The sequence below is a fragment of the Doryrhamphus excisus genome, linkage group LG19 (genome assembly GCF_037039965.1).
Source record: "Doryrhamphus excisus strain RoL-2023G ecotype Guam linkage group LG19, RoL_Dexc_Guam_v1.1, whole genome shotgun sequence".
NCBI lineage: Eukaryota > Metazoa > Chordata > Actinopteri > Syngnathiformes > Syngnathidae > Doryrhamphus > Doryrhamphus excisus.
The window spans coordinates 9,502,080-9,530,060 of record NC_136375.1 but is presented as its reverse complement, the minus strand read 5'-3'; the positions used below and the strand labels follow the sequence as shown (position 1 = coordinate 9,530,060).

The 27,981-nt window shown below is 42.9% G+C and overlaps 1 protein-coding gene across 1 annotated transcript; it reads right to left on the bottom strand.

Annotated features, from left to right (window-relative positions):
* Positions 1–41: 41 nt before the first annotated feature.
* On the bottom strand, positions 42–27,981 carry LOC131107369 (tyrosine-protein phosphatase non-receptor type 14-like). Its single transcript, XM_058057327.2, has 20 exons — positions 27,661–27,981; positions 19,625–20,029; positions 17,945–18,120; positions 11,233–11,330; positions 9,913–9,980; positions 9,755–9,825; positions 9,601–9,688; positions 9,434–9,522; positions 9,261–9,348; positions 8,807–8,889; positions 8,657–8,717; positions 7,936–8,014; positions 7,283–7,749; positions 5,902–7,194; positions 5,049–5,189; positions 3,634–3,852; positions 2,400–2,528; positions 2,084–2,318; positions 1,849–2,012; positions 42–1,139 (listed from the first exon to the last, which is right to left on the bottom strand). Exons 2-20 carry the CDS (start codon positions 19,796–19,798, stop codon positions 1,011–1,013), a joined length of 3,852 nt encoding a protein of 1,283 aa, XP_057913310.2. The 5' UTR covers positions 19,799–20,029; positions 27,661–27,981; the 3' UTR covers positions 42–1,010.

The following is a 27,981-nucleotide window of genomic DNA, read 5'->3' as shown; positions in this document are numbered from 1 at the left end:
GGAATTCCCCTCTGCATATAAACACTCCATTCTAATAACTAACACAGCTTTGGGCCACTCTTAAAGAAAATAAGGCTTTATTGCATGATAAGCAAGTACATGTTTAAGTAAGGGGAATGCAGTGGAAACACATATACAAAACATATACACATCTTTTTCAAAAAAGGGTGAGGTTTGCCAAAAAAGGGGATTAAATATGAACAAACAGTGGAATGCCGCGTGACACAGAAGTGCAATAAAACACTTGGCTGTAAAGAGAGCAGGAAGCTTATATTTATCTCAGAATATATTTATATTTATATATATATATATGTTTATATATACAATAAAAATATTTAAAAAATGCATGCATAGTTGAACAGGTTGCGGTATTTTGGAGTACCAAGTCAGGAAAAATACAAAAAGTATTCTCACACATGTACAAAAGAAACACTGAGAAAATAACATTACTCCGAGTAGAAATTTTATAAACACGTTGTTTTGTTTTCTCCTTCAAAAACCAAACCGAAACATCAGCATTCTCTTACCTGAGAGGAAGGAAGACCATTTGAAGTGTTGCTCTCACAACGAGACCAATAAAAGTAATAAATACTGATTTCAAGATTTTATCTTTGGAGGTTAAAAAAAAACATACTTTAAGACAAGGATAGGTATGTTGATATCTTCTTGTTAAGATATCAGTAAGGCACAATGATACAGTATTTACAAGGAGACGCAACACTGGTTAACAGTAAAGTTAGGCAATCCGATCTCAGGAAACTCTGTAAATATGGTTGAAATGTTTTAAATGTGGAGAAAACACGAACAGGGAAGATGATTAGGCACAAATTTGAAGTAGGTGTATATGTACATGTATATTTAATCAATTTTCTGAATATTTTAGCATTGAAAATGATGGATCGTAATAACTATCGTTCGCCGACTGCACTGCAGACTTTCAATGAATGAACGATCTGACCAAAACTCTCCACCAACATGACAGCAACGCCTGACTGAGCCGTCCTGACGAGTCAAATAAGCCGGGAGTTCTTCAGGAACTGAATGAGAACCTGGTATACGAACTTGTACTGTGAGATGGTCTGGACCATCAGCATCCTCTGCTGCCTCAAACCTGACAACATGGTGGGGACCTCCACGGGCTGGAGAGGATGGGAGAGGCAAGGAAACAGTAGAATTAGTGAAAATGCATGATTGTAGATTACCCTGTTGTTAAATATTTATGAAAAAAACACATCATCATTTAAAAATAAAAATAAAAAAATTAATAAAAATTTCATAAAAATTAATTAAAAAAATAATTAAGCAAATTCAACAAAAACAAAAATTCTAGGATTTTTAATCATTTAAAATCACATCACAGGTTTTAATAGCACTACGATGGCAATTCACAGGAATTAACAACAATTAAACAGAAACATTTAAAGTACAAATAATTCAAACGCAATGTTAGCAAACTACCACAGGAGGGCAATGTAGAGCCCATTCTGCTCCTACACTTCATTAGATACACGTGCACACTTTACAAAAATAAATAACTTTATGTTTTTGTTGTTGTTTTTGTTAAATGTACTTTGAAATAGCAAAAGTATTCATATTTCTTGTGTCTTCATGTACAATTAATTAACCAAAAGTAAAATATATATATATTTTTATTGAATTGTATTTTATATTTTTGGAAAAAAAGAAATTAAATAAAACTAACATTTGTTTTTTTTTTATTACATTTACATTTATTTAAAGTTTATCAAAACACATTATTCAACAACATGCCCTGATACCTTTGTCCATACACACACAGGGAAGTTTCTTTAAATGTGTTTTTTCCAAGTATGGAGGTGCTCCACTGACCTCATTGTGCTCCAGGCAGCTGATCATGAGCTCAGTGAGGATGACCACACCTGTCCGACCCACCCCTGCGCTACAGTGGACCACCACAGGGGGGTTAAGGCTCTTGGAGGTGTCCAACATGGAGTTAGTGTGTCTCCTCACAGATTGGATCTCCTCAAGGTAGGCTGTAAGGAGAAGTTGAAATAATGACGTTAAACAATAGGGTTGATTTAAGAAAGCGGAGGAGGTGACTCACAGAGAAATCCCTGGACGTATTCGGGGCAGCCCTGCTCAGGCCAGTCGGTGTACTGTAGGTGCCAAACGGTCCTCTCCTGGCCCGAGAGCAGGTGTTTGACCTTTAACCCTGTGGTGGCGTAGCAGCCCGAGTCCGTGCGGAACTTGGTGGTCACCTTGAACTTGCCGTGAGTGGCCGAGTTGTGCTTGGAGCCCAGTTTGGGCCAGTAGCGGTGGCTCTTTGACCTGCCTCCCTCCTGGATGGCGAGTCAGTTAAACCCATGGTATATTTGACCGCAAACACACCATCAGCAATCAACACGTGCGTGTGTTTATACCTCCTCAGCTGTAACCATGGCGATAACGCTGACCCCCTGCTCCCAGACCATCTGCCAGAAGTCGGCACAGGTGTTGGCTAGCGGACCCTGGGTGGCAATGTAGTGCCACTCCTCGCCTCTGATGGTCACCTGAGGACAAAAAAAAGTGAAACGTGTCAAAATACACTACTTACCAAACAAAATTTAAAACACAAACACATAGAAACATTCAGATAAGCTACCATTTTAAAGCAGAGCTAATAAATGTTGTCAGTAATGTGGCAAACTACCACTGGAGGGCAATATGGAGCCCATTTAGAATCTTACACTTCATTAGGTTCACTTGGACTCTTGAATAGCATCTAATACAAGAGTTGGCTAAAAATGTAAAAAAAAAAAAACATCCTGAGTGTAATGGTTATGAAGACATGGATGTGGAATAAATAAGATTGTTTTTCTGTAGCAGCTACCTTACATGACAGGCGGTGGCTGTAGCGTAAGAGGGTTACGCCGTGACAGGCAGCGATCAGACTGAACTTGCATACAGGACGCCAAACTCATGCATGATGCGAGTGAAAAGGAACAGAGGAGGTGGTGGTGGTGTTGGTGAAGGAGGGGGTGTAGCTCAGATGGACTTAAGAGGGTTTGGAGAACATTCCTGCTGAATTCCTGCGAGCTCTTTGAGCTTAAAGGCCTGCCTTTTATCCTTCCTGCTTTTTCTTTGCCCAGAGGTGACCACAATAAAAGGGAAGAAGAAGTATGAGTGTGTCTTGTTAATCCTTTGCCCTTCATGTCTGCTGTGTGATGTGGCCGTTATACGAGACACTAACATCAATCAACTTCGGTCGTGACTGAAGTTTCCACAGCTCAACTCACTAATGATGCTTTTCCACTGCCAAAAGCATGTACTACAAGGTACTGCTTGTAGTCAAATTCATCAGAATATTTGATGATGCAGTCGGAAATGAGCAAAATAAAGACATAATGTGTGGTAGCTGTGGATACTACAGTATTACAGTCTCCACTTTCCCTTTCTTTGCTGCCCTCAGCCTCCTCTTGGACTCTATATTCATCACTGCTCTGTGTGTGTGTGTGTGTGTGTGTAAGTGACAAGAAGAAAAGCTCTGACTCTCTTTGGGGAAAGTTCAGAGAAGTTGCACCTATAAATGTCCAGCTCCTGAATATAAAACTTCATCTTTTCTGTGTTTAAAAAAAAAATATCTTGTATGTACCTAAAAGGTACAGGTATGCCCACCTTAATATGCGAGGCATTGATGTAACCTGTGTTGTTCTCCTTGTTGGGCACAAGTTCCACACGGTTCTCCTCGTACGGGACCACGTCGCGGAAACGATTGCGCTCTGCGTTTTCCGGGAGAGTCGCCGTGGTCAGAGCGCTGTCCGCCCTCTTTTTGGGCACCTGCTCGTACTCGGTGAAGACTCTCTCTTCTTCCAATTTGAGCTCCAATGTCTTACACTGAAAGAAGAAAGAAGAAAGGAGGAGGGTATTTTAATTCCCATCATCACCACATCATTTTATGCCCCCCACCCAATTCAGACAAGAGATGACTACAAAGCGTGAAGTTCTCATCAGTACAGAATGAAAAGCATGAATAATGAACAAACATCTTTCCCTCACTGCTGTCCATCTCGGAGGCCGGGTTGCATTCTTAACATTCCAACGGACCCACAGGCGATAAAGCACCGCCATGCCACGCGTTCCACGGCCCACTTAGGGTTTGTCCTCGTTAGCTTAGCAACGGTGTGGACAAAGGGCCTGGTGTTACACGTCCTCCTCTCCATGGCGAATACATAGCGGAATTCAACTGGCATGACTGACATGAATTCAAGTTCACTTGATTCTTTTGGACATGAAACATGTCTTAATATTAATATTTGATAATATACAAATATATATTCATTCATTCATCTTCCACCGCTTATTCACACGAGAGTCGCAGGGGTGCTGGAGTCTATCCCATCAGTCTTTGGGTGAGAGGTGGGGTAAACCCTGGACTGGTCGCCAGCCAATCACAGGGCACATATAGACAAACAACCATTCACACTCACATTCATACCTATGGACAATTTGGAGTGGCCAATTAACCTAGCATGTTTTTGGAATGTGGGAAGAAACCAGAGTACCCGCAGAAAACCCACGCATGCACGGGGAGAACATGCAAACTACACACAGAGAGGGCCGAGGGTGGAACAAATATATATGTTTAATATTTTTTAAATATTAAAACAAAGAAATGTTGACTTATCTGATTTTATTATATATAATCTGTCTGGTAGTTTAAATAGATTAATCACAGATTAATCACAAGACAATAAGCCATAATAAACAATTTGAACAATAAACATTTGAGCAGACAAACTGGTGGATGAGAAAATATTAAAATCCACTTTTTGACCACTTTACAGTTGAAGTATCAAGATAAATGGTTAACTAATGATGTATAACTTAGTTAATAATTGATTAATAAACTTTATATGATCGATTCCGGTTGAAATTTCGAAACCCTTTAAAAACCCTTATGGTAAAGGCCTCAACAGTATTTACAAATTATTAATGTGACATGTTTATTGCTGTGGTTTCTCAACGACCAAGAATAATATGAACATTATTGGTGATAACACTTTTTCTATGCATTGCTGCAGTCTTCTTACCCGCTCATCAATAGCAGCCTTGGCACCATCCTCCGAAGGAGACTCCGGGACGGGCATCCGGGCCACGTAGAGGCCATTGAGGGCCGCCATCATCAAGGGTCTCTTCATGGAGTCTACAGACATCTTCTGTCTTTCCAGCGTCTTCAAGAAAGAGGAGAATCCCATGCTTACAGGTACAGACAGCATGACAGCATTGCTCCTTCCCTCGCCGCAAAGGGAACCAAACTCTGACCCAGTTTGCCTGGTCCCACCTTCCTTCAAAAAGATTATCTCTCCTAATCTCAAATGCTATTAAAACCTACAGGAGAGCCCCACCCTTCACCTCTTAACCTCGTCAGGACAGTCAAAACAACAGGGAGGGTGACCGCCAGCTATGCATTGGCCTTCTTTGTTGTAAACTCAACAGATTTATCTCCACAAGTCAGACCAACCTACAGAGGACCGGCCAAGCCCAAAGCATAATCTGCAGGGTTTAAAGAGGTTTTAGCGGCCTGGCGGGACTCAGAGCCTAGTGCTACCCTCTCAGGTGCTGAACCCCGGATTACTACTAATCAGGAACTAGCTAAACAACATTGTTTCGGGGGGGAGAACGTTCTCCTCCCCTTACAGAATGTTTTTGAAATATTGAGCATTATTTATGTTTTTTAAATGTCAATTTAGCAAACCGTGCGATTAAATAGTGTGTTTTTTGCTCAATAAAGTTAAGAAAGTTAAGATGGCCCGCATCTGATAAAGGATAAAGGATGACCCTGGAACTATTTAGATTGTGTGTTTGCACATTCACGGAACTAAAGAAATGATATAAGACATTTTTCAGATGAATTTGCCAAAATTCAAGCAGATAAAGTCTTACCCTCTGCGCTATTTCCCTCTCCACGATGCTGTCTTCCAAAGAGAACATCTCCGACACGGGTCTCTCCTTGACCGGCTCCTTCCTCACCCTTTCCTTTACACTGGTCAGATCGGGTTCCGAAATCGACGGACCTAAAACGTTCCCATTGACCGCACCCTGGTCCCCTCGTGTTAGAGTCCCACTACCACCACTTTCAGGACCGCCATCCCCAGGAATCTGACCCTGGGCTTGGCATGGGTCCATTGGTCCCTGGCTGCTGTGTGGTACTTGATTGTGGTGGTGAGTGTGATTGTGAGAATGAATGGAAACATTGCTGGGGGGTCTTGGAGGACCGGGGTACTCCGGAGGGGGTTTGTTGGGCAGTTTCGCTAAGGCGGCCTGCAACTGTGCACTGATGCTGATGTCCTCATTCAGACCTGGGATTTGAACATCAAGCTCAGGCCTCTCCTCCTCTTCCTCCTCCTCCTCCTCCTCGCTTTCACTGCTGTGGATGAGCATGGTGGCGTTTGAAAGAGTCTTTTGATGCTGATAGGCAACAGGAGCAGGCGGCGCCACTGCTGGTTCCTTCTGGGGAGGGATGGGTATGGGCAAGTCTTTTGGCTGAGGAGGAGCTGGGTGAGGCTGTGGTTGAGTTTGCGGCTGAGGGGGTTGGGGCTGCGCTTGCGGCATGGGCTGAGGAGGCATCACATGCTCTCGGAGAGTATTCCTCCGATGAAGAGGGGTATTCATGCCCTTCATCACCATACCCTCCATGCCACCTCCTGCTCTCATGCTGCTAATCACCTCCATGCTGTGCCTCTTGCCCAACGTGGAGCGGTGCTTCGCCGCAGTGGTGAGTGGCTCGCTAACCTCCTGCAAGGACTGGTGCACCACCGCCGAGCTGTCCGGCTGGAAGGTCTTCACCGACAGCTGCACCATTCGTGTGACCAGCTCTGGACTGCTTCCCCCGATGCAGCGAAGTCGGTGGCTGGCAAGGTCTGGCGTGCTCGTGGCAGGTCGGAAAGGGGTGGAGGGATACGGCGGGGGAGGTCGTGATATGTGGTTTCTCATAATATGAGCGGTCGCGGCGTAGTTCCCAGGATTAGTCCCTTGCTGTTTGGTATTAGCAAGCTCAGGCGTACTAACTGTGTGAGATATTGAGCTTCCCACACCACCACCACCACCACTACCACCACCACCACCGCCAGTGCTGCTGCCTCCGCCTCCGTTGATGCATGGTGAATGACAGGGCCCCTGATTGCTGGCTGGTCCTCCCTGATGGGGGCCATGGGACACCGGCTTACTGTAGCTGATCTGGAAAGCAAAGAAATGTGGAAAAAAAGACTTCTATTTAAATAGATTAAATAGGAATGTTACATTGTAGGAGTTGCATTTTTCTTACCTGTGTGTAAGGTCCAGGACTGGGTCCCAGGCCGTGATAAGGCCCCCTCTCCCTCATTTCCGGTTGGCTGTACACCAAAGCCTCAGGCTGGCGATAAGCGCAGGCATTGCTAATGTTCAGACTGCGCAGCGACTGGCTGTGGAGGTCATGGTGAGCGGGGAGCATGCGCCGTTTCTGCCGCATCACAGCGTCGTACTCGGGCGTGGGCCGGTAGGACGGAGCGATGATGGCGCTGTGGCGGTGGCTGGGGATGTAGTCGGGGCGCATGAGCTCGCTGCCCGGGATGCTGAGGTTGGAGGACATTGGCGAGGGCGGGATGAACGTCTGGGAATGGTTGAGGGAGCTCAAGCTCGGGCTGCTGTACATGCTTCCATTGGGCAAGGTTCCGTTACGGAAGGGGAAGTCCACCTGGCAGTGGTCCAGGCTGGTCTGGGATTTGTAGTAGGGGTCGTCATGGAAGATACTGTCTATTTAGGAAAAACAGGAGTACACAACTGACACAGTTGAAGTCCTTTAATTCATAAATCAACTTGAAGTAATCCCAAACTGTTGGCTAATTAGCTGTGAGATTCAATCCCGACACTTTTGTAATTAATACAAAGGACCCTAAACTCTAAGGTTAGGCAGAGGGGTTAAATGTGCGTGTCTTTTACCTTGAGAGCTCTGTGTGTCTTGATAATGTTCTCCATACTGGGAATGCATTGTCTGGAAGTTACAGGACTGTGGCCGTGGCTAGAATAGGAAACACACATACGAATGTAACAATTAGTGTGTAGATGACCACCAGGTATCAGACTGGGCATCCTACAATTTATGCAGGTACTTGTTGTTATTTATGCTGGTGTTGTGTTGTGCAATACACTGAATGAATCACTATGTTGTGTATAAGTTCATAGTCAAATGTTGTCATATATATTAAAAAAATATCGCCTTCTTGAAATAAAAAAATAATAATTTCAGTATACAGCATTTGAATTAGCTCATTTTTGAGCCCTTTTGTGACATACTTATGGGCTGTAGAGTAGTCAACAGACAGACATAAGAATATTCAACCGGAGCGAGGGACCATTGTGCCACATTTAGCTGCAGCCATTGTCTGGCCAGTAGCGATGGAGACACACAAATCACTGCCTTCATTGTCACACCGGAAATCACAGCAAGAGACGGCCAGGCAAACTTTACAACAACACCCACACCACACCACATGTTCAACCCGAAACTCGGTGGCCCAATATAAGAGCAGCCAAGAGTGGGAGAGCGGGGTCAAGACTCTAACCACAGTCTTTACAAAACCCATCTGGCATCTAGCTTTACACAAGGCCGACAAAAAAGAGCACAATTCAATTTTGGAAGGTTTTGACAAGCTGAGAGTACCAGAGAGAGGCGGTGAGTCCAGGTGGGTCGTCTCCTGATTGGTGCAGGGGAATGAGTTGGCCTGAAAATGAGTTAACGAGGAAGCAGATGATTAAAACTTGTACATCTACACTATGGCTTGATCACATGTTTGATTCAATGCTCTCTTACTCTGTACAAATCTTGTTCTGTTTGTAGAACTTGTGTCTGGCCGTGAAAAGACGAGCGATGTACTTGGCCATTTCCATATCCTCCTAAAGGCAAAAACAATAACATTGATGTGTAACATTCACGCAGCACATGCTGTAATAGTGGAACCCCACTTCCCCGGCATATGCTCGAGTGTACTAACACCAGCCATAACATTACAGTACAAAGTGTACAAAGATAATAATGATTTCCCAATATGGTTATTATTGTGATTGGAGTTTGCAATGGTGTACACTGCATCACACTGTTTGTTTTTTGGGCAACCTTATTTTATTTAGTTAATCTAACTTTAGTCACCACATACCCAGTTATACATGGTAGGGTTCGTGCATGCAAAATAATCATATAATTATTGCTTTTTGTGCTATTTTGGTATCAGCGCTCTTCTTCATACTTGCAAAGACACAATACTCACTGTGTGAAAAATGATAGTGTCATCCCGGCTCGTTATCTCCACTGTGATGGCAGACTTGTTGTGCGCTATGGTGCCGATGTCCTTCCACCTGTGGCAAACACACTTATTTTCCCACAAATGTACGCCTGTTGTCATGGCACATGTGAGGCCACACGGGCTGAAATAGGACTTGCCTGTGAAGCATGATGGACCGCCCATTTCGGTGTTTGACAAACACTCCAATGAAAGACATGCCGATGAAAATATCGTTGGTGTAGTTGTCCTGCGGATGAAGAAACAGATCAGAAGAAATGCTACATGAAATGAAGCGTTGCGGATATTTTGGGGGTTTAGTAATCACCTTAGCAGGGAAGCTCTCCTGTCCGAAACCATCCAGTTTCTCCACCTCCTTAATGTACAAGAGCTCAGCCTCCGCTGCTTGCATTCGGCTGTAAAGATGCATGACAAAAATAGTGAATCAAAGCCCACATTGCATAAATATTTCATTCCAGTACCAGTGGCTCTTGTGCTCTTCTGCAACCTTCTGAGTCCACTCCTCAAGTACTTCATCTCCATTAGGCCAGTTCTAGGGTTTAAAAACAAGAGCGCAATTGTAGCTCTCTGTAATAAAGAAAAGTACTGATGTTATCAACATGATTTAGGGACTACTCACCACTGGAAAGAGCACATACTCCCTGAGGAAGTCCTGAGACATAAACTGAGTGAAATCCCCAAAGTCAGCTGGAAAAACAAGTGATGCACGCTTAATTGAAGTATAGCAATTCCTTAATGACCATAAACAGATGTGTGTAAAGATTTTGGCCTGACAAATGGTGTGTTTCCCATATGTTGCTGCATCAGCATTGAAATAATACTTTACATACTGTATGTCCATTACAGTACAAACAAGACTACATGCAGGGGCGGTGTATTCATTGAATTGTAAATTGTGTTGTCCGGTCCAAAGTGAACACACCTCGCTGTGACTATGACTGGTGGATAATGAGGAAGTGTTGACGTGCTCGTGTGCAGAGTGACAGAAACATTATTTGCACAATATCATCCTCTAGCACTTGTTGTAGGTGGCTGAGTCTGCATTCATTTAGCACCGAAATGAGGCCTTTTTGGTCCAGTTACCACTCTTTACATCAGCCGCGGTGCCATTATATGTTATGGTAGTTTCAGTACAGATCCCTAGACTGTCAACAAGACTGAAAAAAGGCGTGCTTGTTTATCTATGTGTTTGTTAGCAAGCAGGCTACTTCCTAGGTCATGAAAAATAACAACCAAGAGTCATCGTGATGCCATTGATGCCATAGTCTCGTTTATCTAGATTCTCACCAAAATGTATTTTTTTATAATTTTGTGGTTTTAGTACAATCCTGCTAACTGAATACATAAAAAGCTAGTGTTGACTTACACATGATACTATATGGATATTAAGTTACACAACTCCATTACATTACAAAATTCTGACTCCCAGCCTCATTATAGAGTAGAGAAGTGATTCAGAGTTGATCACAAACCCCCCACTCTTGTGATTCACTTCTTCTTGTAAGTGATTCTAAATGAATGTAGAACTAAATGTGAACAGCATAGCTGTAGTACTCCCACTTAGAAGGTCGTGCGTCCAACTAGGCGTTGTATGTAGTGTTTTGCTCCGTGCATAGTAAGCGGATCCTCACCTCCCCGGCCTGATAACAGTCTTCCTGGTGGAGGCCAAGACTAAGCTTGAAGCTGGTGATAAGCAAACTGTCTGTTTACATTCCCCTGGAGACACAGACATCAACCAGGAGTATGTGTATGTGTGTTAAAACTGATACCATAGGAACTCAAGTGGACTGGGCTCTCCCTGTGGTATGCTGCCATATTAGGTAGCAAAGTCAAGACGACCTGAGAAAGTGTGAGGTTGCGCTCTCTTGTGTTTTCTGTTTCCCTCGGGTAGATTATTCGCATGAGCCGTTCTTGCATGTCACCCATCACACAGTCTTACCTTGCACTGCTAGGCCAGCTAGTCTGATACCCTGCTCCACCGTGCAGTGGAGACGTCCATCCAAGAGTTCCTTCTTTACCTGAAGGTAATACTGATACCTGGAAAACAAAGGGGTAGGTAAGGTTAGAGTTTGAGGACATATATTTGGGGCTAACAAACAACAACAGAAATGGAGGTGAAAGAGTTTCCTGTATTTGGTGTATGTGACTTATGCAAGAGGAGACTGAAGGCCGCAAAGTACAGTGTATAATACTTGAGTGACATTCATTCATGAGGGTTGCGGGGGTGCTGGAGCCTATCCCAGCTGCCTTCAGGAGAGAGGCAGGGTACACCCTGGACTGGTCACCAGCCAATCACAGGGCACATATAGACAAACAACCATTCACACTCGCATTCATACCTATGGACAATTTGGAGTCGCCAATTAACCTAGCATGTTTTTGGAATGTGGGAGGAAACCAGACAACCCGGAGAAAACCCACGCATGCACGGGGAGAACATGCAAACTCCACACAGAGATGGCCGAGGGTGGAATTGAACTTAGGTGTCCTCGCTGTGAGGCCTGCTGAGGCCTGCAGCGACATATGTCGCTTTAATACTATCTAAGCACATCTAGTGTTATTTTCCTGAGGCGATCACGTGAGCAAACACTAGGGCTGACACTAATCACAGACAGTAATACGCAATCCAATTTGTAAATATTGATTATTTTTTTAAGTTCACGTGTACTCTGTAATTGCAATCAGACGACAGGACTTTTGTCAAACAAGAAAACGAACTTGAAAGCAGTTGTTAGCTTTAAGCATGCTTTTTTTCAGAGTTGCTACAACATGAACAAATACTGTCATGCCACATGAAAAAAAGTTTTTTTTTCACCTAAAAAAAACTACCTACTACAAAGTACACATCAAGAGAAAAAAGTTGCCACAGAAGCCTTTTGTAGAATTCCGCTGAGGAATGGCTGAATCATAGAAGTGACTCATTTTTGCACTCAAGATTTATGACAAATATTCTACTCCGTTTAATGCCGACTGTGAGGTGGTGCAACACGAGAAGGAGAGGAACGCTACAATTTCCTGTGCCAATGTTTGGGAAAAACCAGGATGCCTTGTGGTTTGGGGCTGCTGTGGTTGTGCCTGGCAGTAAGCTGATACAATATAATATGACACTGCTAAGATTGTTGAGGCCACCAGAGCTTTCACACAATGTGGTTCAATTCCCAAAGGCTTCTCTCCAGCGCCTTTTTGTCCACTTTTAGAACTGAACTGAGCAGAATGGTGCGGCCACACAGGAAGGAGGAAGGAGGGAGAAACTGTTAGGGTGACTGCATCAAAAACTTGCATTCCGTTTCCTGTTTGTTGCCAAGGCAACCTCAGGCGTTGTCTTTCCAGTGTGAAGACACCAACGTACATGTTCAAGTCTCACTGTAGGGCTGCATGACTTTGTGGTTCCAACATTTTTAACCTCCTTGCATTTTTTTTCTCACCCACCGCCCCCCTCTTCACTTCTGTTTTTCCTTTTTTTAGCTCCTCTTCAGTGTACTGCCGAGCCTATAATCTGACCCCGCCCTCCTCCTCCCTACACCCTGTCATTACACCCATTGGCGAGGATGCCATTCCGTTCCCGTGGCAACCCTCTAATTAGCCAGGCCGCACCGCCACGGCTGCAGCGAAGGAGGTGGAGCTTGATGCGGTCGAGGGAGAGAGGAGAAGGAGGAGCCTAGTGGGACAAAACCATTGTGGATCGCTGTTTCCACAAACGCTTCGTGTTTTCCCGAGGGTTTCGTGCAACATAGAGGCGGACGGGAATCAGTTGAAATGATAATGTAAGTTGGGGAAAGCGTGCTAGAAACAGCGCAGTCAAAGGTCCCAGGGGTGTCCAAACTACACAGCACGGCCACAATAACATCTAATCTTACAGAGCCAGTGGTTCCTACCAACGCTTCTGGCGTCTGACCCCTGAAACCAAACCCATCTAGTCGACTTGTGACCTTTGCAGACCAGAAGCATATGGCTGCAGCATATTGCCTCAACATGACATTTCTGCTTTTTACTTTCCCTTCTCCTTTTTGTTGACAGCTAAATCCGAGTTATAGGGAAGAATATGCTGTGTGGCTCACACGAAACTACACTACCGTCAACTTTGGACTGTCACGACCATTATTAAGGATAAACATCATAATGACAATGACAAGGAGGTGCTTGATTAACAACAACACCAAACTTAACTGCTCACAAAGTTGTCCTCCTCCTGTGACCCCCACACACGCAGTCACGTTCGCAGACCGATGGAAATCACAAACATACACTGGCAGGTCGTTAAAGTATCCTTACGTACGTTAAAGGATCTGCTACAATGAAAGTGACAATTAATTAAACAGCGTCCTTTGTGTGTTTGGTGTACATTGTGAGTGACTTAAGTGTTGATTCAGGTATGGGTTCCGACAGTTAGACATAAAACACATCGTAGGAACGGAACTAGTTCGTAACCGGAAGACCACCTGTACACTGATGATGAATAAAATTAATAACATTTTTCAGCATAGAAAATGGATGGATGCTGTTTACATACTATTGTTATAATACATCCCATTATCAGTAATAATAATGCAACTTCCAGATAGATGAGGGATGGTGTCAGCATTGTACAATACTTATCGGACAATGACAATCGCTTTCAACACAACACAAGAGGATTGAAAGGATTGAAGGATTGTAACTTTATAAATGTTGCAAGGGTCTATGGGTACGCCTCATGACCAGAAAGCCTATATCGAGTATTAATACATGAATCTATGATTTGTGATGGAATATTTGGAGTGAACAAGACCTGTTTTGGCACACACCAACCACGTGAGAATGACATCATCATGGGAGTAACGGGAGTTGAATAAGCTACATAGTATGTGGTATATATGAGGTAAACTTTCCCTAACGTGGAGTCACTTGTGACTTCCACCATGGCAGAGCAGTCTTTTGGCACTCCAGGCAGTCCTCACAGGCACAAAGAGCCCTTTATATTAGCCCAAAGTATGTTCAAACCCCACGCAAGACATGCAGCCAGATGTCCAAAGAATCTTTACACAACAAGCCTGCAAACATATGTGCATGCATGCTTCAATGTGAATGTGCCAGCTGCACGACCACAACCTCTTTACCCCATGCAGTTTGACCCTGGGAACCCCTGCGGCCCCATGATGCGAGCAGACGACTCGTGTGGGAAGCGAGGAGGATCTCAATTGAAATATGTTGAATCAGCAAGGGGGACTACACAGTGCAGCTGTGTGTGATAACTAGCCGGACAAAAAATAGGATTTCAAGGGTGTTGCTAGTAGTTAGCCTTGGGGGCTGTTGAGGTCAGACACCGAGATCTGTATAGATTCCAAATTCCAAATATTTTTATTTTTTGGGCCAGCTTTTAAATCATAGATGAGATCCAGAGGTTCCATCTACACAATCCACACATTAAATGTGTTACCACAGTTTTTGACAGGTTAGTTATGCTTCATACCATTCCTGGGCTGAGCATCCTTGCATTCATACACATATTAGTGTTTTTACAGGCCGTGCCTTTATTGAATTATTCTTTCATTACCTAACAATTGGATCATTCTGAATATTTAACTTAGATTTACTAAAACACACACCGGCAAGTTTTCACAGCTGCACGGAGAGAAGATGAAACAGATGAATGGATCGACGGGAAAAGAAAGAGATCAGGCATTAGGTTACACATCAGTCACAACTTCAAAGTTGGGACCACGTTATTAAACGGATCATTTTCTCGGTTACACTCCTTTGTGACGCTGTCTTTCCATCTCACAGCAACATGGTTTCATGTTCAAAATTGTTGGCCATAACGCACATTTCAGCCATCTACTGTGAATAAGAGTTTTGGTTTGTGGAAATCAAGATTGTAGTAACGTGTTCGGTTCGTATGAAAGGCAGACAAATGCAGGACATCTTAAGCTAGAACTGTTTGTAAATGCCTGGTGACACACACAACATTTGTCAGCGGTAAATCAAGAAAACAATATCCCCAAATCCGAGCTAAACACTCTGTGTATACAATAAAAGCATAAACATAGTTTTCAGTGCGGTGAGCCGAGACATAATTATATTTAAGTTCAAGCAAGCGGGCAGCAAGTTATAACCACATAAATAATGTGGTGTAAACCAAAAGACAAGTCTCGCTGCCAAACGTTTACATTCTCCGTCCCCGCACGTCTTCTGCTGCTCCTCTTGATATTCCCCAAAATCACCCCTTGTGTCACATCACCGCCACGTGAACCCAAAACAATAACTTCAAAGAACAAAGGAGGGCTACATTTGAAAGGAAAGTTGTATTTATTCCCATACTTAATTAAAGAAAGTGCTATAAACTTAAAAGATACTAATAATGATCGGTGTGTTTTTAGTCACTGCTGATACAGATGGTGTGCAGTCAGGGCCATTTTTCTATCTATGTGTCTTTCCATGTTCATTCATCCAACAATTAACACCATAATGCATACTTTGAGAAATGTTTTTGAAAGTTTATGTTAATACTCACAGATTGAAACCATCCCTGAGTTGACAAGGTTTGACTCAGAACCCATTAGACCAAACCAAAATGGATGCCGTGCGTCTAATTAGTATTATAAGTGTAGCACATATAGTTGTAATGCTCTCCAAATAACACCACGGTCAAAATGTTTACAGTATGTACAGTACATGCACTAAAATAAAAACAATGAAGCATACGTCCAACGATCAACTTAGAAATAAGGCTCACATACACATATGCAAGATGTATTTGGGAAATCTGACTAACCTAGTGCATGAAAAAGAAGTGTGTATTATAAATACTAGTACTACTACTGCTAGAGCACTGGCTTTCAACCTTGTTGTTTATATTGTGACATACTGTTGTATGCGTTAATGAAGCAACTTCCTTAACCCTGCTAACTGCTGGTCCAGCCTGTATATTATATTCACTTTTCAAATTGTCTAACCGGCACATAATCCTTGAATTTATTGTGGTACTGACGGTGACGTTTGTTTACAGCGTTCTGTGACAAAGGGGGCGGGGCTTTCCCAAAAGTTTGCCTCGGGGAGAGCGTACAAGCAACAATGCACCGCATTGTGACTAAGTCCTCTGACAGCCCTGCAGCTGGCTTCTCCATGGATTCTTGTGAGAGTGTGCGAGGTGTGTGAGGTGAAGCCAGCGTGTGTGCATGTGTGTGTTGTGTAAACCAGACACCCCCCTCCTTACTTTTTAACCCCCAGCCCCCCCCACCCCCCCACCCCGGCACTTCTGCTGGGAGGAATGTGTGGTCCGCCTCCTACGCTGGATGGCTGTGCCAACATTCCTGACTCACACAAGGAGAAAAAAAGAGGGAAGGATGAAGGGATGGAGTGAAAGAACTCAAATACGGGTCTAGAATAAAAATCTGCTTCTGACACTATGTACAGGCATGGTAATCGAGAGAGAAAGAGGAGGTGATTGTTCCCTAAATTGCCTTTCAGGCCCTTTCAAGCCCTATGTCCACACACACACACACACACACACACACAAACCATAAAGCCCGCAGGGGATTCCTGGAATACCATCCCTTTAACAGAGCAGATCCCAGCCTCGGCACACTCTCTAACAAAGTCAGGCTGGTCAGTCATCCATTCACATCAACTATCAGTACAAAAAAATAGTGCCACAACGGTAAAGAAGCACACACAATTTCAATTCAACCGTCTCAAGCCGTGACCTGCAGTCGACCGTTTTGCACATCTAGCCAGCCAAGAAGCCACATATTCACCAGCTGGGTGTTAGTGCTACGTGTGCGAGTATACAAGCCATCCGAAAGCGTCCACTCCACGCTGACCCCTGGACGCACCTCCTTTTCACATCTGTTAGCACAAGCTGTCACTGTCTGAAGAGAGTGGTGTTATGTACGAGCGGATTCAACACACAAATGCAATATTGTGGAATGGTTTGCATCTATCACCGCATTGTTTTCAAAGGAAAGGTTTTGGAAATGTACACGCAAAAAACTCACAATTTAATCAACCAATGCAAACCTGCCTTTACAGAGACAATAATGCTCAACTCTTTCTTGTGTTGTATTGCTTGATTATTTACCTAAAAAAGAAATACCCATCAAAACTGAGACATTTTAGATTTTTTTGCAGAGTTTCAGCTCTAGTCTTCTCAGTACGGGGCGTGCGGGTTTCCACGTCAAAAATAGTCCAAGGAAACTGCAAAACCCACACCGCAATGAATGCATCAGCGGTAAAGAGACATGTTAAGAAACAGCAAAATACAACAATATCCAAAAGGAGACTGCGGGCAGCAATGCAACAGACAACTGAAACAAAAAGAAGACTGTGGAGTATAATATAACATCTAACAACACTTTTCCAAGTGTCCAAACTACACAGATTCTTAATTACCTCCAACGACTGTTTAATCACAATAAACCCGTCCTGCACGTGATGACAAATAGTTATCTGACCATCCAATAGTGACACACTTAAGGACATTTCTAGACTCTGTTATGGAACTATGTGGCCATTACATTGGTCAGCGATTTCTTTTGGTAATTTCCGGCTATGCATCCTCAAATGCATGCTTGGAACGCGGGCTGATGAGGTACTAGAATGTGATGTAGTGAAAAACGGGAAAATAAGCAAAGTGAAATAGTGAAGGTCTTGTCAGATTACGGTCCGGTGTTTACCTTGTGGCCTCCTGCTCCAAGCGGGACACGCTGGGCACGTAGAACATCACGCCGAAAAACAGTAGCAGCTCATTGCCAAACTTGTCTAATTGCTTCTTGAGGGGCTTCTCTAACTCCACCCAGCGCTGTGCCGGAGTCTGCGTCTTTCCTTGGAACCACAGGCCAAAGTAGTGGGTCTAGAGCCAGGATGGAGATACACAAGTGTCAGAAAAGATAGGATCACAAGAACTATGGAGGGGAATGGAGCATCACACAAATATGTTGAAGTATTGCACTTGAGGGAACGGGGGAACAAATCTGACCAAACTTTGTGTGTGTTGCTATGTTCCACAATTGTTGTTTGGATTGTGATGATCTGTCATTTAATCAAACATCATAATTTTCATCATTGCAAATGGTCTTCTGTAAAGCATAATTAACGCCGGCACTTCCCCCTCAAGAAAAGCTGTGAGTCGGGTTACATTATTAAACAACCTGCAGCATGACTTCACCATCCTTTTCACGTGAATAAGCATGCAAGAGCAACATTTATTTTGAGTGTGTCAACGCTTTCAAGGGGCGGCTACACACACCTGTTTTGTGCGTGCGGTGGGACTTTTTTTTTTTTTTAAGTCGCTGCAGCTGCAAAGACACACATGACCAAGACAAAAAAAAAATCCCCTTCACACGCAAGTGCGGCCAGCGCCTCACGTAAACAAACATAAAGAGAAACACAACAAACAGGGCCTGGGTTGAGGCATCGCAGCACCTCATTTATAACATGGCTGACACCCGGCAAATACCACAACACTGTGTGAGTAGCCAACATCACACCACCCTTTTCTGTCACTTTGTTAGCCCCCCCCCCCCCCCCCCCCAACATTACACACACATACAGCGTTCCTCTGATGCGTACACGAAAGCACACGCACACTTTGATTCGCCATAAAGACCTCGCCATCTCCGCGCTTGTCATAAATTTGGACACACTTGCTCATGTTATTGAATGAAAAAAATCTGTCCAAACTACTAGAAACAAAATGAAAAAAAAATGAAAAAAAAATTCAAAGTATATTTGTATTAAAAAAATACAGTTGCATGTTGTTTATTCCTCCAGTAGACCTTGAAAACAAATTAAATGTAGCATCCTTGGATGTGTATTATAATACTTTTACACGTAAATCACTTGTTTCATAACAATATCTGTCATTTTTGTTTTTACATTGCTGCTCTATCCTGATTGGCTAAGGAAAATTACACGGTGGTTGTTGTGATACAAACGATCAATATTTGGATATGTGTTGCATTATTACGAGTGGCGCAGGGTCTAAAACAGAGAGAAGTTAAATCTTGTTTTCTATTTCAAAAGTAAATACTTTGCTTTTACTGACCCCTGGAATTGAGCCCAAGTGGGCAGCAACCCAACAAATCCAGCAGATGAAGCTGTGGTGAAAATCGGTCTTGATGGAGGCCGTAATACCAAGTCAATTATGATTGTAGATAGGTTTAGCCGGTGCTAAGGAAGCTAGTATTGGCCTCTATGGTAGCAAAGCATCAATACTTTAGCATTAGGTATCTATACAATTCAAAAACGGTGATTCCCACCCCTAATTTACAGTATAGGTAAATATGTATTTTGATCTTGTGCCCTTTAAAGTTTTAATGTGACTGCCTTCTAGTAATGGAATTAAACTGTCTCACCTCTCGGAGTTCCAGTCGCTGGGCCACAGCTTCCAGGCATTCCTGCCCCGTGCTCTCCACTGACAGAGTGCATTCAATCACGTTGCTGTCCAGCAGGCGAATGCGCGTCACAAAGCAGTTCTTGCTTAGGACGTTGTAACGCCGCGTGCGGCGTAGCTTTAGCCGGAATGGCATCGCTGGTAGCCGGGCACAACAGGGGTGAAAGGGTCAAATGTCAACGTGGGTGAAAGCCCACAAAGAAGATAGGAGAGAGTAAGAGGGGACCTGGCCTTTTATGACCACGCCACTGCCCCCCTCACTCTCGCACGGTGCCGGCCGTACCACCGGGTGGAGAGATGCACCCTGGCCAGGTGCTGGCCCATTCCCATAAGATGTCCGGATGAGGATGAGGAAGATGGACAGGTCCTGGAGAAAGAAAAAAAAAAGGACTGTCAGTAAGGTTGCTTGAATGACGCATCAATGGACATCAAACAACCGACTGAGGCATCCATCTGAAGTCGGCGGCTGGCTTTGAGGAGCTAATGGAGCTTCCAAGACTCATATCTGCCCGTGTGGGAGGCCTTTCCTCTCCTTTTTATCACCCCTATGCCACACATTGTGGCCAACACAGTGCCAGACCATTGTAGTGTGCAACATCACAAAGACGATGCTCTCCCACAAAAACACACACAATGTCAACTGTTATGGTGAGAGAGGGTGCTTGAGTATGTAAACAACCATTAGCTGCTGTAATATTATGAAGAGGGAAAGCTGACATGCCCACACAAATTGTGGTTTTATAGTTTACAAGACAGTGGAAAATACTCTGGACGTTTTGTCAGATTTCGTATAATACAGTACGGTCAATGTTATGTTTTTAATAACCATGAAAATGAAAATATTACACATTTAACACAAAAAATAACTTAATTTAAATTATTGTGTCAGTTTAAGTGTGTTAAGAATTAACATTGAATTTAAATAAACATTTACTCTATTTATTATGACAGGTCACATTTACATTTATGTATTTTATTAACCTAAAAAAAAATCAAACATTAACTTACTTTTTGGGGGAATTTTGCCCATCATTCACAATCTTTATGTGAAACATAAACACATATTTCCTTCCAATTTCTGTGCATTATAACATGAGAAAACTAGTTAATATGAGCTAGCTAACTAGTTAGTTCGTTAGCTAGTTTTTCAGCTGCTCCAATAATAATAATATCGCTGTAGCTTGGTTAATATACAAGTCAGTTATGTAAAGGGAACACTTTTTTGTAAGGGCTTTAACGTTGCTGTGATTTCCCATGACGTCCATTGTTAGCTAGCTCATATAAACTTGTTATCTGGTGCTAGAATGCACAGAAAAAAGAAAGATATATGAGTTCATGTTTCACATAAGGATTGTGAATGATGGGCAAAATTGTGCAAAAAAAAGTGCAGTTCCCTTTTGAAAGAACTTTCCTCGGCACAAATAACTAACAAGACAACTCGCTAGCCGCTAGTCTCAGCGACATTCACAGACGGAAGAGTGGATAGCTAGCTCTCCAAGACTCAATAAGATGCTCGTTTTTTACCTGAGGACTGGAGCACATGTCCTTAGGTATGTCCTCATCACACTTGTGCTGGAAGACACAGCCATCCCTATGAGAGTGGACATTGCGAGTGTTGTTGCAGCTGTTGTTGTTGTTGAACTAGCATAAGTATGTGTATAAATGCTACGAGAAATGAAGTTTGGGTAGTGTTTTAAATAATCAAAATACGGCAAGATACTGTAACTATTACATGTCGAAAAAACTATTTACATAGTCAAAATAGGTGTATCCTAATTATAGCATTGTAAGCTAGCTCAAATTAACTCATTTTCTCGTGTTATAATGCACAGAAAAGGGAAAGAAATTTGTTCATGTTGCACATCAGGATTATGAATGATGATCACCCCCCCCCAAAAAAAAGTGCAGTTCCCCTTTAAATCCCCCCTCCTTTTTTTTAAGAAAAGTATGTTTTTTTGGGTTTTGGAATGACAACAAATAAACTCACCAACTGATAAATGACAAACTGGTCTGTTCATGTACTTTTTAAGCACAAGTCCACCTGATTATGTTTGTAACACGACATAGAGATCACGCAATGATCAACTATTCACGCAGTTTGCTACTAAACTCGTTAAAAACAAATTTCAAGTGGGGCAGTGACCCACCAAATGTGGTGAAAAAAAGCTTCATCTACAGGACTGGAGTGGAATGGTTAGTATTTTTCTGCCTTGATGTAATGAGTTCCATTCAAAAGCATTTGATTTCATATTACCAAGCGATTAAGCTTTGTTAGAAATGTAATCGCTAACTATTGCGATTGTAGGCGAGTGTCGGAATGTGAAGTAGTATTGGCTACTAGTTCCGAACTTGATTGCTCGACCACAAACACGTTACGGGCAAATAAAGAGAATGAGGAAAATGGATGCAAGTCGGAGAACAAGCATTGCAAGAACGCTCCACTGATCGTGGGGGTGTGGTGGTGGGGGGGGGGTGTCGGTGGGGGTAAAATGAGGAGGAGAACAAATGGAGTGGATGTGTTGCTTCTTGTCCTGGGATGGAGTAATGTACTGACGATAGTCAGCTTGGACCCTGGCCCAAATTCCTCTCTCCTCTGACTGGAAAAACAGAGCACACCTGACACAAGTATGCAGCACAAGGAAAAAGCATGTTTATGAGTGAATGACAGAGGGCAAGAGGCTCTTAAAAATATCTTATTTCATACCATTTAAAAAAAAACGGCCTCTATGTTTTTTACTGGCCATTCCGGCAAAGCTACCCTTACAAGACGGGTGAATAAGGCCGCTAAATCTGCTTTACTTTTTAGTACCTGTGGCCGCCATGACCCCTCACCTGCCCTGAACCACAACAACAGCCCCCGTGACCTTGCCCGACATCCCTGTCAGCGACGTCGGGAATGAAGATACTTACATACTTTCACTGTGTAGCGAACAAACACGGACAAGCACGAACAAGGGCGCACCACAAACACACACACACACACTCACACAGGATCAACAACCCAAACGGTCCGCTCGGTCCTCTGAGGTTAGCCAAAGGACCAGACAGCAGTTAGCGTAGCTCGAAGCTAGTAATCAGCGTCAAAGTGGGGAGAATGCGTGGCCAAGTCAAAACAGTCAGACAGAAAGACAATAGGTTAGAAGCTCTGTAGGCGCATTCTCGCCTGACCGTTGCATTTATTTCAAGTGTGCAAAAAAACGCAAAGAATTTTGCACGTTGTAATTTTGTGGCGTGTGAAAGCTGCGGGAAGAAGGGTTGTTTTTCTTCTCCACGATGGCAAGTTTTGGCTAAATTTACATAAAAACATCTCTTGTTGTGTTGTTTGTTTTCTAATGTTTTTTTGGGGTCTGGCACCACCATTTGAACCTGGACTGTGATGACATGAAACTGAAGAAATGAACAATGCTTCAGTTTTTGGCCAAGGTTGTACAAATTGGGTTGTATTCCAGTCAGGAATGGCCATTGGCATCTTTAGCATGGCCATGACTTAAAGAAACATTTACAAATACGCTATAAAATTATGTTTTTTCAGGGGAAATTGTAAAGAGAGAGACTTGACAGGCAGTTTGACACATTTAACCGAAAGGTCAACTTCCGTTGTGTATGAACAGCTGGTAAAAGCTTATAAAATGAGCCTGAAAACACCATTGTTGACACAGGTATACCCCCTCCCACTTTGACAAGTGTAATGTTTTGACCTTCCCTTTCAGGTGCCACCTGACAATGAACCAAACCACCCAAAGCAATAGTAGACTTTTGCTCTGAATGGACATCAATTCAACTCAATGCCACAAGCACAACCTGTTTATTTTTGTTTTTACACTTGGACAAAAAGAGAAATTCAACAGACAGGGCTTTCACTACCTCCCTCCCTCGGTCCGTCGCTTTCAGACTTTTCCACACAATAGTGGGAACAAAAAAGCACTTTGTAGCCCACTACTGAGACCATAGCCGAGGACACAAGTGTAGCATGTGTAACTCAATCAATCTGATCTGTGTTTCTGGTTTGGGTCTCAAATACCAATGCCCCCCCCCCTTTCTGTTACACATGAACGCTGTAGCACAACAAATGGGTTAAGTGCTTTGCCGCCTGCCTCGTAGTCGACGCCAGTCCATGGTCGGAAAGTCGGGTATTTGGGCCTGTTTAGGCAAAAACAACACTTTTTGTTTCTTTGTGTTTTCGAACACTTTTGAGTACAAATGACTATATTTTCAAAACTATCCCCATTAAAAAAAAAAGACAAAAAACTAATTTGTAATTTGAGTGAATCTGACATACTCGCATAAGCGCACATTCTCCGTTTTCCGAAAAACTGAAACTGTAGTGTTTCAGTATTTGGAACATATGAAAACCAAAACATTTGTTACCTAAAAATATAAACTAAAAATACATTCCTGTCACTGACTCATCTGTAATTTGTTGCAGCTCTATACAACAGATTGTTACATGCAAGATTACTCAGGGAAAAATGTGTACATTTTAATCAAAAACCAAATCAAACAAAAACTAGAGCCTTCAAAAAGTGAAGTTGTTGCAAAATTGAGAGGCTGGCAGCATTACTTGCCAATTTTACAACTGAATTCTACTTAGCGACAAGTCAAATTTGATTAGACCAGGAAAAAAAACACCATTTGTGTTTGTTGACTCCAGTATGAAGTGAACTACGGTGTTTTGTTTTGTTTTTTTACCATGAAATTTATATTTTGGGGAAAGAATGTGGATACTTTGTTCTAGAACGCAATGAAATCAAGTCTGCCACAATAGCGGATTCTACTCATACATCAACATTCTTATCTCAAACTGGGCATGATCCATAACACACACAAGCGCACTATGTGACTAACACACACACACATATGAGCAGCTGCAAACAGATGGTGCATACAGCCGGGGAACCAGACGTTTCTTGAAAGCGCATCTGCTCAATTTCCTTCCATCTCATCCATCTCAGGCACACTTGTAACACCAACTGTCAGAAGCATTGCACTCATACAGTTTTCACTGATTGTAGAGAATTGATACTATTATGAAGATATCACATATGACACACTATAAATGGGTCGCTTCGCCGCTGACATAAGACCGCCATAGTAGCTGACAAGGTCAAAATGGCCAAAATAGCGAGGTCATGTGAGCAGATTTCGCTTCCTCGGGTCCACAATTATTATTTGTACTAATTATTATCACACATAGAGAAACTCTGCTGTGTTTCATTGATGTTCAACACAAAATGGTGAATAGTATCACTGTATGTATTTTGCAGAAGTCCATCATATATTATTCATTCATTCATTCATTTTCTACCGCTTATCCTCACGAGGGTTGCGGGGGGGCTATCCCAGGCACATATAGACAAACAACCATTCACACTCACATTCATACCTATGGACAATTTGGAGTCGCCGATTAACCTAGCATGTTTTTGGAATGTGGGAGGAAACCGGAGTATGCACGGGAAGAACATGCAAACTCCACACAGAGATAGCTGAGGGTGGAATTGAACCCTGGTCTCCTAGCTGTGAGGTCTGCGCGCTAACCACTCGATCGCCGTACGGCCCCATCATATATTGTCTGTAGCTAATTTTGAGGGGATATTACTCTATTTAAGGACAATTTATATTGATTTTCAACAATATCTGACACAAAATGGAGTCAAAGGACCACATTTTAAAAAATATCCCACATGAAAATTGACAAATTCAGAGTTCAAAAGGTCATATCAGTACATTTGATGACCAGAGTCCTATCAGCAAACACCTGATGTGCAAGATCAATATTGATTTGCAATACTATCCAGCACAAAATGATGGAGTGGAGGTCAAAGGCTCACACTAGTGCATGTATTTTTTTATGTTTATATAAAAATTGTATTGCCGCCAAATCACAGCAATGTCCAAAACAGCTGAGGTGAAAAGTACACTACACTATTCCCAAGAACTATTTATCGGCAGTGCATCCTGCAACACTGACATCACAGAGATACGTATTACTGTAACAGGAAAGCTAATGGTGGGAATGTCATCTCCATGCATGCAAACTGTTCCCAGCACCTTACCAAACAAGCGAGGGATAGGGAGTGACAGAGGAGGAGGTGGCGTGACATCTCTTATCATGTTGGTACAGTTGTTCAGGAGAAGAAAGGCGGGGGCTGAAGAATGGAGGGAAAAATAAACAGCGGGAATGATATGGGGGTCTCAACGGCAGGAACATGAAGGGGACCATCCGCCATCACGTCTCTTCTTCTTTTTCGGGCCGAACCACGACGCTGTTCACTTTTTCCATGACGCCCACCCCCACCACTCGCCTGGGAACCACATCACACACTAATGCACAACATAGGACGTTACACTGCAATAATGCAGGCGTCGAATTTACAAGCAAAGCATTGCTACCGTTTACATAAAACGCTTGGCTGCCATTTCAGGCTTATATACAGTATGTTAAAAACATTTGGGATCACTTAGGTTAGGTATAGTAAACAACCCAGTTTCCATTGTTAAATGTTGTGAATAGTAGGAAAAGTGATGCATACTCAGTGTTTCCCATGCATTCATTTCTTTGTGGCAGCCTGCCACTAATTAATTTTACCACCACAGATCGATTTAGGCACTACCTGTACAGGATTCTGAATGCACGTTTATATAGAGACTCTTTGAAATCTTTTACTTCGAATTGGGTAAATACTGTAATCCATAATAATGCCATGCAAGTGTCATGGCAACCATTCAACGTATCTTAGTTTTTCACATGTTTCCACAAGTTGTTGTGATTGAAACAGTAGGGTACCTAAAAATGGTCTCTTCCATACAAACAAGACAGCAAGTCGCCATTTTGCCAAGAAGTATGAACAATAAATGCAATATGGTGCTAATTATGCTACCAATGTCCTCCATTGTTGTTGATTGTTTACTGTGTGGCATTGTGGCGTGCTGCAATGATGCCATAGTAAAACATGAGTTCTAAATACCAAAAAATTAGGGGGTGGGAGGTAGGCGGGGCATTGCAATGATTGACAACACACCCACAGCACCTGCTAGGTGGCAAATAGGAGAGTTGGGCAAGTTTAGGCACGCTCTGTGTGTGCTGTGTTTTGGACTGCCACAACTGTAACACATATTTTGAAACTATTTTTACTACTTGGAAGCAGCCGTTGTTTTGGCATGACAAGCTGACACACCGAAAGTCCCTCCTTTCCCTCCCTTCCATGTCTCCACTCTAAATTGGTGATGGGATGGCAGACTTGGAATTTTTGGGACCTTTAAAATTCTCCAGCGGTGTTTTAAAAACTGCTGTGTATTCCTACAGAAACCACTCTCTCTGGCACCATATAATTTACACAGCATGCCTTTGAGCTTATAAAGGCAGCCAGATGTGTGTGTGTGCGTGTGTGTGTCGGGGCCTACGCCTCCTGCAGCTATATTTGCAGTAAATTTAGAGATGATTTTTTGAAGTTATTGGTACATGTCCAAACACATCTTTAACATGCATACTAAGTCAGTTATGCAATACATAATCCGCTAACTGTCAATAGTGGAGGTACAGAAGACATGTATAATCGACTTTATATGCATTGGGCCAATTGCTGGACTCCAGTGTCACTGCTTGAGCATGTATACTCCAAAGCTGTAAATGTATGCTTTTCTGCAATAAAGTTCAGCTAGAAAAGTCACTTTTCGACTGATGAAACGATGAAAACACACACACAAATAATAGACGACACCCTTGCATTATTTTCAACTTATCTAAAGTTATACTAAATGTTAAGTTCATTTTAATGCAAAACATTATTTAACATATATGGAAGGTAAAATGCATATTTTGGGCAATGTGTTGAAGGGGGTGGGGTCAAGGCGTGACAATGTTTGGGATGCCCTGTCTAGCTTCCCTACGTGGCCCAGCCATTTGGCCTACGCTTTTTACAGTGTTATAGGCTTTCCACCCATAGAATTCATTAAGAAAAAGCCCACAATCAGCAACTTCGAAACGGCAAAACTCACCCCGCTACATGCCGAAGTGTTCCGGAGCAGCTCCACTCTCTATCTTTCTTCTCTTCAGATAAAATACATAATCTCCATCAAGTTTGGATTAGGTCTCCACCTGGAATGCGAGATCTTGTACTGGGAATCACGGGAGGGAGGAGATCACAGACGGTCCCGTAACGGTTTGGGGGGGGGGAAGTTTTCAGCAAGCTCAACGTGAAGTTAGACACCGACAAAGAGTGAAGAAAAGACACAGGAGAGGGTTAAAATGTACAGAAAAGCGACGTGGTCTTCTTCTCGTCTCGGTGGGACGCCTGCTATGCTAGTAAATGAGGAGCC